The 12,516-nt window shown below is 41.7% G+C and overlaps 1 protein-coding gene across 1 annotated transcript in view; it reads right to left on the bottom strand.

Moving 5' to 3' along the window:
* AKNAD1 (AKNA domain containing 1) overlaps positions 1-11,110 on the bottom strand; it is a 29,122-nt gene extending 18,012 nt beyond the window's left edge. The window contains 6 exon segments of the mRNA XM_024742131.1: positions 2,538-2,671; positions 7,225-7,287; positions 7,384-7,532; positions 8,053-8,092; positions 10,138-10,933; positions 10,935-11,110. Coding sequence (XP_024597899.1) covers positions 2,538-2,671; positions 7,225-7,287; positions 7,384-7,532; positions 8,053-8,092; positions 10,138-10,933; positions 10,935-11,110 — 1,358 coding nt within the window.
* Between the last annotated feature and the right edge of the window lie 1,406 nt (positions 11,111-12,516).

Raw genomic sequence — 12,516 nt, 5'->3', positions numbered from 1 at the left:
GCCAAATAAATATTTTTTAAAAGGTATGTGTATAATCTTGACTCTTAAAAAAAAAACACAGAAAAAGTATAAAATAGCTAAGAACAAATTAGACAAAACATGTAAAATCTACATGAAGAAAACATGCTGGGGATGTTTCCATGGGAATGGGATGGGAATACTCATTGCAAAGATTTTAATTTTTCCTGAACTGATCTGTAAATTTAAAAAAATCCTAAACAAAATTCAAATGGAATTTTATTAAAGAAATTTGGCTCCTAAAACTATGTTTCTCAATAAAAGTGACTCTATCAATTAAAAAAAAAAGAAATTTGCTGAGCTGATTATAAAGTTTATTAGTAAGAAGAGTGTACAAGAATAGCTAAAGAAAGTTTAAAAGAAGAAACATTTAAAAATATACACTAACCTATAGTAATTTAGAACTATGTGGTTAATGTAGAAATAGAAACAGAACGATGGGGAGGATAGATCCAATCCCATGTACACATGGGGGTTTTGTATATGATAAAAGTGGCTTTTTACCAGTGGGGAAAGGCTGCCCTATTCAGTGAGTGGTGGGACAAAGATCTAAACCTGGAAAACCAGACTGATAAGTAAAATATAGGAAAATATGTTCTAGTCTGGCAGGCAGAAGGGCATTCATCAGGTGACAAGGAGAGACTGAAAATTTAAAGGAGGTGAAATGATGGAGCGAGGCCTCAAGGTAGCAGGAAGAAATAGGCTCAAGGACCAAGGCTGGAGAGGTTGGAAGGTGAGTGAAGGAAGAAAGAGGAGGTGAAAACATGCAGAACTGGAGGTGGAGAAAAGACATTTCTTGAGGGAATTTGTGATCTTTTCTGTAAAATAGAAGACAAGAGTGTATGCTGATAGTATCAGGGAGGAGGGATTGATGGAGGCAGAACCCCATTCCTTGACTCCTTGGCTTCTGGTGCTAGTGTGTGAAAGAATCAAATGACCATCAGACTACATTCTGACAAACAAGATACATGAAATCCAAACAATGTTTTTGAATATTACCTTTCAAAGGCAATAATAAGAAGGTTTTAATAAGAGCACAATAGCTGACTTAAGCAATTAGCCAATTAATTTGCACAATTCTTTCCTTTACAGAAAGCCATCAACAATAGCCTTTGGACCCATCATTTAGAAGGTTCTCGACACACCACGACCTCAAGGGTTGGATTAGGTTCTGCTCTTTGCCACATTTTGCCCATTTGAGAACAAGAGGAGCTGAGCACACTTTGCTCTGAGGCAGTTCTGAGGTGAGTTTTGGGAGGGGCTGAGTCCTTCCCTTGCCCCAGTGCTGACAGCTTCTCCTGTATATGGGATATAATTGCAGTTGAAACTCTTTTGATTTATACTGGGGCCAGGCACAGTGTGGGTGTAACTAGGATATAAATAAGGCATTGCATAACTTTGGTCTTAATGCGCACAGAGGCCTGTCTTTAAGACGACTGCCAAAACAAGTGGGATTTCTTGGAAAATAAATATCCTTACTCTATTAGTTTTTAAACAAATAGTGAAAGCATGTGGAGATCCTTTTTTCCAAGAAAAAAAAAGCCTTTTGGGGAAAAAAAATCAATATTAAAACCTCATCCTTGCTGTCTAATTACTCAGTATTGAAATAACAATAGACAGAGATTTCATTCATTTTGAAGAAGTAATATCTCAGGACGCTAGTGCCAAAATATAAACCATTAAAATATTTTGGCATCAAGAATGAATTCGTGTTAAAATGCTATGAATAGAAAGAGCTGAACTTACAAATATTAAGCCTACTAAATGGGTTCTTTAAATTCATCCCAGGAAATTATATGGAAACAATCCTAGCCTTGAGTCCTGGACTACATCTTAAAATTATTTAGATTGGAAAGAGAGGGGCATGGTGCCATCAGAATGGCCAGCTGGAATCTTCATTCAATATGACTATGCACCCAAGTTTCTAATGTGAATTAATTCAGGAATCATTTGACTTCAAGCCTTAACATTTTGCCTTTATCAGGACTTGTGTGTCCCTTACTCCAACACTAACCAATGTAACAATGATTCATTCCTGCCTGCTGTCTCTTTGGAATTGTCTGTGCATGAGGAAAAAGAGGGACAGAAAAGAAGAACCAGGCAGGGGAAATAAAGGCAAGAGTGGGGTGAAGGAGAGGACAGGACAGGAGGAGCTTGGAGAGGAGAGGGTCCTCTGGGGTTAACACGTGAGCCTTTCTAGAGTTTCTTGTACTCTTCTGAGTCTCAGAACCAATTATAATGACATCCAACAAAATGCAAGGTGGTGGCACAATGTCTCTCCTCCAGGAGACCATTGTTCATTTGGGGCACTCTATCTGTGTCAGTGCCCTGCACAGGACCTTACACATAGCAGGAATTCCGTACTGCTTGTTGCATGGGGTGACACTTATTCAATGGGAGCACAGTTTTTGCTGACCCAAGACCAATGGCTCTCCAAGCACTAAGCCATCAGCCGCAACAGAATCCCACCTGAAGGAGATTACCTCTGACCCTTCCACCTTACACAGTTTAAGCCTCACCTTTCTGGATCAAATTCATCGACAGCTGGGGATTCATGCTTGTGGACTTGCTGTTTCAAAGTCAGATGCTTCTCCTTATTGGCCAGAAACTCCTATTCCAGCAGTTCGAGGTGTCCCTGCATTTTCTCGAGGACCTGTAACAGTGGAGTCACTGGAATCATTCACAGGTAAGCCTGTGTGTGTAGTTGTTTTTCCTCAAAACACAATGAGGATGTACCCCACAGTAGTGTCAAAACAAAGCCATCATCCTTCTCCTGGCAATTGTTTTGTTTCAGAGTCTGACATCTAAAATATAGACAACCCAAGACCCATCTCAGCATTTATGACACCTCATAGCACATAGCTGAAAAATATGGTCACTTCTGATTTCTCTCCTAGAACCCACTTGGAGGTGTTTAAATTTTTGTTAATGGGACATTCATACTCCTACATATTTGCAGAATAATTTTTAGCTCATAGAGCACTTTTCCATTCATTATCTTATTTAATCCACGCATCAATGTTGTAAATGTGGCAAAGTAGATTTATTATCCCAGTTTTATAGAGGAGGAAATTGGGGCTCTAGGAAGTATGTCAGAAGTCACATAGATATTAGAAAAGACCTGGGATTAGAGGACCTGGGATTGAATCTATGGCGCTTGGGGGATGAAATGGGGACGGAACATCGGGAAGTTTAGTCAAAAGCTTCAAATGGGTCTTCCAGATGTAGCCTCATGCAGATGAATGTTTAAACTGTACAGGTCAGGGTCTTATCTCGATGCACAGAGGCTGCAGCCCTGCAGCCCCAGTCACTAAACATTCCATGAGCACTGCCCATGTTTGGTCCTGGGCCAAAAGTGTGAGAGACACAAAAGCTGTATCAGGCACAGTCCCTGGTCTCAGGGATTTTATTCCAGTTGGGAAAACAGACTGTGGGATGGAATACTTTGCTATGGCTCAATGGAAGAAGTGAGACTTAAGTCAGGCTTAAAGGACTCAAGAGGGCTTGGATCAGGCAGTATCCGTGAAAATGGAGAGGAAAGGATGAATTGGAGAGAGATTGCCAAGGGCAAGAATACTGCATCATGGGATTACAGAATCGGACACACCAGGGTTCAAGTTCAGACTGTCACCTACTAATTGTATGATTTTAGTCACCTTGAACTCTAAGTTTCAGTTTTCTGATTCGAGATAATAGCCCTCACCTCATATTGTAAAAATTAAATGAGATAATGCTTAGTGCCAGGAGCATAGTACACCCTCAATAGATGGTAGCTCTCATCTTCATTGTTATTAGTTCTATTATTAAAATAAACAAACAAGTTTAGAAGCATACTGGCTATACGGGTATAAAAAATGGCAAGTGTGGTAGATGTTTTCCATTTCTCCTCACCCCAGATCCACCCTCCAACTTTCTCTGTGCCCCAGCCAGGAGGCTGGCCTTCAATGGACTGTATCAATAGGCTCCCATGCCTCTGGCTTTGGTTGATTTCAGCCAATGGAAGACAACAGCAGGAGAGAGGAACTGAAGAAGGATGAGGTAGGGTCTTTATTTCCTTGATTTCCTCCTGTCTGTATCATCATGGATTGGCTGTGTCTCTATCAAAAGCTGCAGAACTTGTCAGCTACCCCTACAGCTACTGCTCCTCTTATTATGCTCCATTATCTGCTCTTCCTCCATCCCTCTGCCCCACTGTTCCTTCCATGAGATGCTTTCTATCCCTTATTGGTTTCCCTTAACCTTGCCCATGCTTTTGTAAAATAATGCCTTACTAAACTCTCCTCAGTAACTCCACTGGAGTAAGCCTTCTTGTTCTTGCCAGGACCCTGACTGATACTATAAATATCACAGACAAAACTGAAAGGTTTCTACTGTGGGAGGTGGGAAGAATGTGAACCCCCTGATGAAACTGAGGAATTTGGAAAGGCTAACAAGTTTGAATGAAGATGTCAATGTTGGGCAAGGTAGAATTTTTGGTAAGAGTGGGAGATCCAAAGGAAGATCAACACAAACATTTGGAGCTCCAGATGAGAAGTGAGGACTAGTAATTTAGGAATTGGTAGCATGAAAATGGTGGTTAAAGCCATGAGAAGGAATTAGGTATTCAAAGGAAAGAGAAAAGTGAAGCAAGCCAATTATTAATTATAATTTGGGATCTTGGAATTTTAATTGTGTTCAGAAGAAGATAGGGCATAGTTTTCTTGCCATAAATGTACCTCCTTTAACTCTCTTAACTAAGATAGGAAGACATGCTACATGTCTAAGCTTGTACAATCAACACATAGAACCAGGATGTTTGCTGCAAAATCCAAATGCTTTCTCCGTGTGCTGCTCACCCTGAGAAAGTTAGTTTTAGCCCTGTCTGGCCTTCCTTCACTGAACCAGATGGGCCCGGAATTAAGGAGTCACCTTCCTAAGGAGTCACCTCTCTCCTCTTCTCTCAGTCCCGACACGAATCCCCACATACTCTCTAACATAGGAAGAAACTTCCTGAAACTTCCTCAAGAAGGGTAATGCCTTGAACCAGTTTCCTCTGCTTTGCTTGGCCTTTTAAAACTTTATGTTCCCCCAGTTTCTGAAAGCCTGGGTTTTAGGAGATCTCCTTTATCATTCACTCCTTAACTCCTGCAATCTGGCTTCTGTAGAACCACCACTTCATTGAAATCAGGGTTGCCAAGCTCCCTCATGACCTCTCAGTTGCCAAATCCAATGCACATCTTGCTTACCTTCCTTACTTGAAGATTTGATGGTGTGACCCACTCCCTCTTTCTCAAAACCCTCTTTTCTCTTGGCTTCTATAGCTCTGCCCCTTCCAGGTCTGCCTCGACCATTTGAGTCTCTCCTCATCGATCTCCTTTGAGGACCCCTCTTCTTTTACCTGCCCCTGGTTCTGCTTCCTATGATCCTATCTTTGGATTTCTTCACTGCTTACTCTGCGTGTTTGCCTGAGCAATCGCCCATACCCCACAGCTTCAACATAAAACTATACCCAAATTGACATTTCTGGCCCAAACAACTCCTCTGAGCTTCAGATCCATTGCTCTAATTGCCTACTGGACCTCTCCAACTGGATGTCTTATGGGTACCTCAAAATGTCCCAAACTGAACGTGACATCTGGCCTCCTGCCTACCTGGCACACCCATTCTGAACTGGATCCTCCACTTTTATTCCTGACCTTGGTTACCCAAGCTAGAAATCTGGAATGCATCCAAGCCTCCTCTCTTATTTACCTGGTTCAATCTGCCACCACTTCCTTAAACTCTTGGATTTGTGCCCTCTCCATCCTCACTGCCAGCCTTGCTTTAGGACTTCATATAACTTGTTACCTGGATTATGGCTTTCTAGCCGATCTCTGTCCCTACAGTCTTGCCCCCATGGTGCTTGCTGTTTCTCAGCTTTGAATCCTCCAGTGTTGCCCCATCGCTCCACCTCAAGATGAAATTAATCTAAGCTCCTTAGCGTGGTGTAAAGGCTTTTCATGATGTAGTCCTTATCTACCTCTCCAGTCTCCTCCCTTCCCCCTGAGCTCCATCTGGTCAATTACACTGCCACACAGTTCCTCACACTCTCAGCACTTTCTTGTCCCTGTGCCACTGCACCTGCTGATTCCTTTTCCTGGAATACACCTTTGCCCTTACTCTGCCATATTCTTCCTACATGCCCAGCTCAGAAGTCCCTTCCAGGAAGCCTTCTAAAGTACCGTCTCACTGGCAAGGGTGAGCCTCTTCAGTGCTGCCATTAGTATCATATGTAACCTTTCCCAAGCAGCATGTTACTTGTTGATTTACTGGTCTGTTCCTAGGAGACGATAAGTGGCTTGAAAAAGAAATGTTTCTTCATCTCCAAATTCGTAATGCCTGATACAGAGTCTGAGTCATAGGAAGTACCCCACAAATGCTGTCGAATGAATGTATGAGTTATTTAATTACTATGGTGAAAGAATAATGAACTGTGTCTCAACATTTGCCTCCTCCTAGTTTTTGTCTATACTGTTTGGTTTCTGAAGCACAGACTGCCCTGAGCTTTACTCGTGTCCTTTATATCAGGACTTCTGGCCATCTGTCCTGCTGCTGACCCAATGGCCTAAACTACATCTTCAACTTCACACACCCCTGGTTCTAGTAGTCTCAGCTTTTTGCCCCACTGCCATGCTTCACCCCCACTTCCCACGACCCTGACGCTGATGAACAAGGCTATGGTTACAACATAAATTAATGATTTGATTAAATGCAACAACAAGCAAGGATGCGAAAGTCAAAGGTTTTGATCTGAAGAGCATGGCTTCAAGATTAATTTTAAGTTTTCAAAGTTTTACATATTGAGTTGCCAGATACTGGCGATTTTTATAGCCTGTATCCCCCAGGACCCATCAAATCTGGATGTGCTTGCCCTTTACAACAGCTAACATATTATTCTCTTGAACTTACCATGGTCTCATATTTATTATGGGATGACTGCTGAGGAAAAACAGCCATAAGTAATAGATCCCCTGAGAAGGAGAAAGGGCTAAATACATATAGAAACAGAAAGCTCTAAGCTCTTTTAGTCCCTGTAACATAAAGATAGTTTCATCTTCAGCAAAGCATTTCTTACCAGAGCATTTCTATCCCCATCAATGTAGAGAAAACATGATACTATAAAGTCATTTGTATTTTCCCATGTCAAATTCCCTAAGAAGATTTTTTAAACTTGATAAAATTTATTACCAGCCTCCTATCTTGCAAATGATAGGGAGAATCCCGTGTGATGCTTTTGGAAAATTCTTGTACCTGCAGTGAAAAAATGCAATATTTCGTTAAGGGCATAGTGTCTTACGTTTGAATTTGGTTATTTCTATCTTTCATAATAAGGTTTAAAAGTATTACTTTAGTCTTCAGTTGATCAGTCTGTTCTTTTAACTTTTGACACATCTGTTTCCCTTGGGATATCGTGTGAAATGTGTAAGAAGAAGTTGAGGAAGGGCCTTTCTGAGAAGTCAATGGCATCTTAGAGAGACTTGTCTCAGATTCTATTCCTATGTAAGAAAGAATAAGTTTTGGTTACCATTCATCTCAGCTGCACTGCAGTTTTATGAAGTACAGAAGTCTGTGGCAATCACTACCAATCACTATTTAAAAAATTTTTTTTTTCAAAATGTATATCTAAATCAAAGAGGTTTAAAAATGCTGGTACTGGGACTGCCCTGGTGGACCAGTGGTTAAGAATCTGCCTGCCAGTGCAGGGGACGTGGGTTGGATCCCTGGTCCTGGAGGATCCCACATGCCTTGGAGGAACTAAGAGTGTGTGCCACAACTACTGAGCCTGTGCTCTAGAGCCTGCGAGCTGCAACTACTGAGCCCGCGTGCTGCAACTACTGAAGCCTGTGCGCCTAGAGCCTGTGCTCCACAACAAGAAAAGCCATCACAATGAGAAGCCCAAGCACCACAGCGAAGGGTAGCCCCCGCTCACCACAACTAGAGAAAGCCCACGCACAGCAAGGAAGTCCCAATGCAGCCAAAAATTAAATAAATAAATATTTTCTAAAATGCTAGTACCTGCAAGATGTTCTTGGTGGATATGTACCATGGGCTCCATCTGCATATTTAAAGGATAAGAAAACGTGACTGTTGATAGTGATCATGACGCCATTACTCAGGATGACTCGATGTGCTCTGGTCCTCATGGAGGCCACCCAGTTGTGTCAAGAGCTGGGGCCCTGATGCCAAGGTTAAATTCCACTCCGACACTTATCTGCCAGGTGACCCAGAGCAATTACTTCATCATTGTAAACCTCAAATCCCTCAACAGTAAAATGGGGATAGTAATAGAACCTACCTCATAGTGCTGTGATGAGAATTAAATGTTACCATAGTATCTGTCATATGGTAAGCGTTTATGTTAGCTGTTACTACTATCATGTTTGTTACTATTACGAGGAATACTCGCATATTTCTCCTACAGCTAGACCATAGGTTCCACAAAGGACCATTGTTGATCTCATCACCGGCTCTATTGCTGGCGCTCTCACTAACACTTAGACGCATGGTAGCCACACTCCAGAGAATAATAACAGTAAGCGTTAAGTTCCAAGATGTGTCAAGATAGTGATTGTTCTCACAGTCCTTTTCTACTCACCACAGGCTAACTGGATAAGAGTTCAGATTCCGGAGTGATTCACCTTGAGGGTCTTCCCATTGTTCCCAACATGCACAGCTCACAAACACGCTAGTGCCAGAGAGCTACTGTAGTGGTCAAACTGGACTGTGGTTATTATGAATATCTCAATTATATGGTGGCTGTGGAACCTATAGAGTCCAGTTCTCCAACCTGAATTGACAGGATGAGAGAAAATCAGACACCTGGCTTCAGGCTCCTATTGCCAGAGACAGATGAACTTGATATTCATTCTGCCCCTACTAACCACAGGGCACTGAGAACTGTGCCCACCGAGGGGCGTTCTCCTGCAAGCAGAATGAGGAATGTGGAGACTTCCCAGTGTCACAGGGGTGCAGATTTCTCCATGACTGAGAGAAGCGTCCCAGTCGAGGCCAGGTGGGCTGCTGGCTCCCAGTGTGTGTGTATGTGTGTGTGTGTCAGGGGTGGGGGCTTCTGCTCAAACTCCCCAGAACGTTCAGCTGAAAGGGAAGGCAGCTGAAGCATAAAGAGGTGGAAATGGAAATAGGCAGAGAACGTTCAGTCAGGGGGCCCTTCATAGAATGCTTAAAGGAAAGATCATACAGTCCTGGCAAAGTGCCAGAGAGCTACAGTGTTTACTTTGACCATTACTGTGAACTTCCCTAACTATTGAACCTCAAACAATCAATGAGATCCTGAGCGTCAGCACGCTGGGAAGGTGGGTGAAAGGATGGGAAGATGGGGAAAGGGGAAATAGTATAAAGTAAACATTAGCAAAATTTTGTACTAAATAGTCACCAATATAACAATCTTGAAGCGTGTTATTAAAGATCTTAATTCAGTCCAATTGAGCATTCATAACCAAGGACATAATATGTACAAACAGAACGCTAGGCCTCTGGGGGAACTTGGGCAAAGGAAAGATGAAGATGAGGTGGCTGCCTCCAGAGTCTTCAAATCTAGTGGAAGGAACAGATGTTTCTAAATCGTTAGGGTCCGAAGCGGGCTGAGATAAATGCTCTGACAGAATATTAAACAAACAAGGTTGGGAAAGACGGTGACTAGGGGGTTCTGAAAAGTCTTGTGGCCAGTGGGGAATTGAAGGAGACCATGAAAATGAGCAGGTCTTTGGTAAGCAGAAGTGGGATGTTCCACGTAAGGCAGGATTTCAGAGAGGGCAGGGCCAGCCAGGTACCTAAGGATGACTCCTGGGGTGGGAGGGGGGAGTTTAGTTTAGAAGGGTAGGATGACATGAAAAACGGGGAAACGCAAATTCCAGGTTGAAGAACTTGGATTTTATTCTATTATGTGTTGTTGTTAGTTCAGCCCCTGATTCTTCTCAGGAGAAGACCCACTGAGATTCTGAGAGGTCAAGGTATTGGGCCAGAACTGGAACCCAGAACCTCAGACCTACAACTCAGTTCTATGCACCCTCCAGAGACCCACACTGACATAGATGAGCAGCGGCCCTGCTTATATGTTTGCTGGAGACAGCTTTCACTTACCTCTATCTGTTGTGAAGTTTCAGGAGTTTTCCATTTCTGCTCTTGTTTTTCAACACCGTTTGATCTAGACATGCTTTCTGAAACATCTTGCACAATAGCTGACTTATCTCTCAATTTAGGAGAAAAGCTGGCTTGTTTATCAGTTGTAAGTGGTTTGTCAATTATGTTATTTTTAGGAGCAACCTTAGAGGAATCAGAGAACCAGTAATGAACTTGACCTTGGCCATATTTGAACCTGTTGCCTGAACTTGCTTTTTCAGCCTGCTGTTTCTGGGGTGTCTGCCCTTAGCAACTTTTTTCTTTATCACCTGGACTCTTGATTTTAGTTAAAAAATTTGAATTTTCCTGATAGTTGCTTTCTCCAGCAGCGACTGGATCTTCTAAATCAGAGGTGTTTTCTTCTGTCATAGTTGGAAAACACCTGGGCTTATTGCTGTTTTCACCATCGCTTTTGGAGTTGAGTTGGTCAGTGAGTTCTGAGGTTTGCTCTGTTGGTCAAGAATTCGTAACATGCTGCAAAATAATGTTTTTAATAATAGCTCTGTCAAAACTGTCAGCATTAGAGATCTCTGGGAGAGTTTCACAATTAATGCCTTGACCTTTTGAGAATTCCTCTTTGCAAAGATGATAGAGTAAAATATCAGGAATGTTTGACTTTGAAGGGTCTCCTTGGTTAGATGGAATATGAAGATTTATGGTGCATTGATTCTCTTTATTATATTTTTTGCTGACAGCATTTTCAGTTGTTTTATCCAAAGTCATGGCCTTATCTGCCTTTCTGCAAGTCTCTCTGTGTGGCCTTTTCTTGAAGGTCCTCTTCTGTTAAATTCATTTGATTTGAGACATCAAGGATGTCATATTTTGAGCTAAAATTGTAATCGTTGTACATCTGAATTTGGGAGAAGTCCCCATCATAAGGCAAATCCTCCTGTTTCTTAGAAGTTGCATCTTCTGGGAAATCGGCTTCATCCATGTATGTGCAGCTTGACCTCCTTTATCGGTTGCTGCCTGGTCTTGATGTTCTTAATTGTAGCAGCAGACCTTCTGGTTTTCATTGATTGTCTTCGTTGTGTGTCTTAGTCTGTGCAAAACAAAAAGAGCCTCATTATTAAATATAATTTATTTAACGTATGAAAACATGCTTATCCTAGTGTCTATGCCGGAACAAAATGGATGCTTTTCGTTTAGAGAAATGCAGTTATAAACATGAAGGCAGGAAGCACAGCCAAGAGTAACTCATCCTAAAGCCTACATGAACATAATCAGTGGTATATAAGCAAGGAATTAGAAAGGAGGGGGGCTAAATTTTTTATTCATTAATATTTGAGGGAGACATTGGTCTCTAGTTAATGACCAAATATTTACCAACTTCTCTTAGGAAGTACTATTTGAAATTTGTTCTCCCCAAATAGGAGCTTGGAATGCAAGTAAAGGATTGATTTTTTTAAAGTACCACGGCTGTCACTTGTCCGCACATCACTGATGGGCCTCTGTGTGGCACTGAAAGCAGACTCAACTCAAACAAACCACCAGCCTACTCTGTTCTGGCGCTTTTTCATTTGTCCTCCCAGACATTCTGATCCCCTTCTTCTGATTTTCCCTTGTATATTGGAGAAAGGCAGAGAAGGACTGACAGAAATATGAACAAGGAACCAAAAGGTCTTTTGAACACCCAGAGGCCAATCTGCCATCAAGCATCCCTCTTCTGATTAGAACCCAGGCAGAACCCAGTTCAAGAGGCTGCCTTGCTCTGAGCAGTCCTGTCAAGCTGCCACAGTCTGGTGGTAGCAGCGTGTCTCAGCAATACTCCTGAAAATGTTCAGAGCAAAACCAGCTGCCATCTGGTATGAGTCTTTTATTCTTTTAAATAAAATTTAAAGCATCCATTTAGATATCACTTCTTGATTTGCAAACTTTTGGGACAACTTTTTAGAAGTAGTATAATTACCTCCAGTTTTAAGGGAGTAACTGAGGCTCTGACTCAACCAAGGGACCCACAACCACTGGCTGGCCTCCCTTGCCCATATAATGATGGGGTTGGATGAACAGATCTCTGAGGGCCTCTTCCCCATCTAAATTTTTATGAGTCTGTGGACTTCTGCTTTATTATATAACCTAAAATGCTAAAGCAATATGTTTGACAAAAAAGTAAGATTAATTCTCCAAGCAAAAAAAAGAGTAAACACTAAATGTGGTAAAGATATCTATAAAACATTGTACAAAAATTTGAATTTATAGATATATGCCAATGTTAGAGAACTCAAATAAAAATATTTTGTTTAAAGTGAGAGGGAGAAAGAGAGAAGAAAAAGAAGAATTATCGTCATCATCATCACTGCAGGATAACTTTACTAGTCTAATATTTACTGTAAAGTGAGG

This window comes from Neophocaena asiaeorientalis, unplaced genomic scaffold, assembly GCF_003031525.2.
Source record: "Neophocaena asiaeorientalis asiaeorientalis breed wild unplaced genomic scaffold, Neophocaena_asiaeorientalis_V1.1 scaffold35, whole genome shotgun sequence".
Classification (NCBI taxonomy): Eukaryota; Metazoa; Chordata; class Mammalia; order Artiodactyla; family Phocoenidae; genus Neophocaena; species Neophocaena asiaeorientalis.
This window is presented reverse-complemented; position numbering and strand designations above follow the sequence as displayed.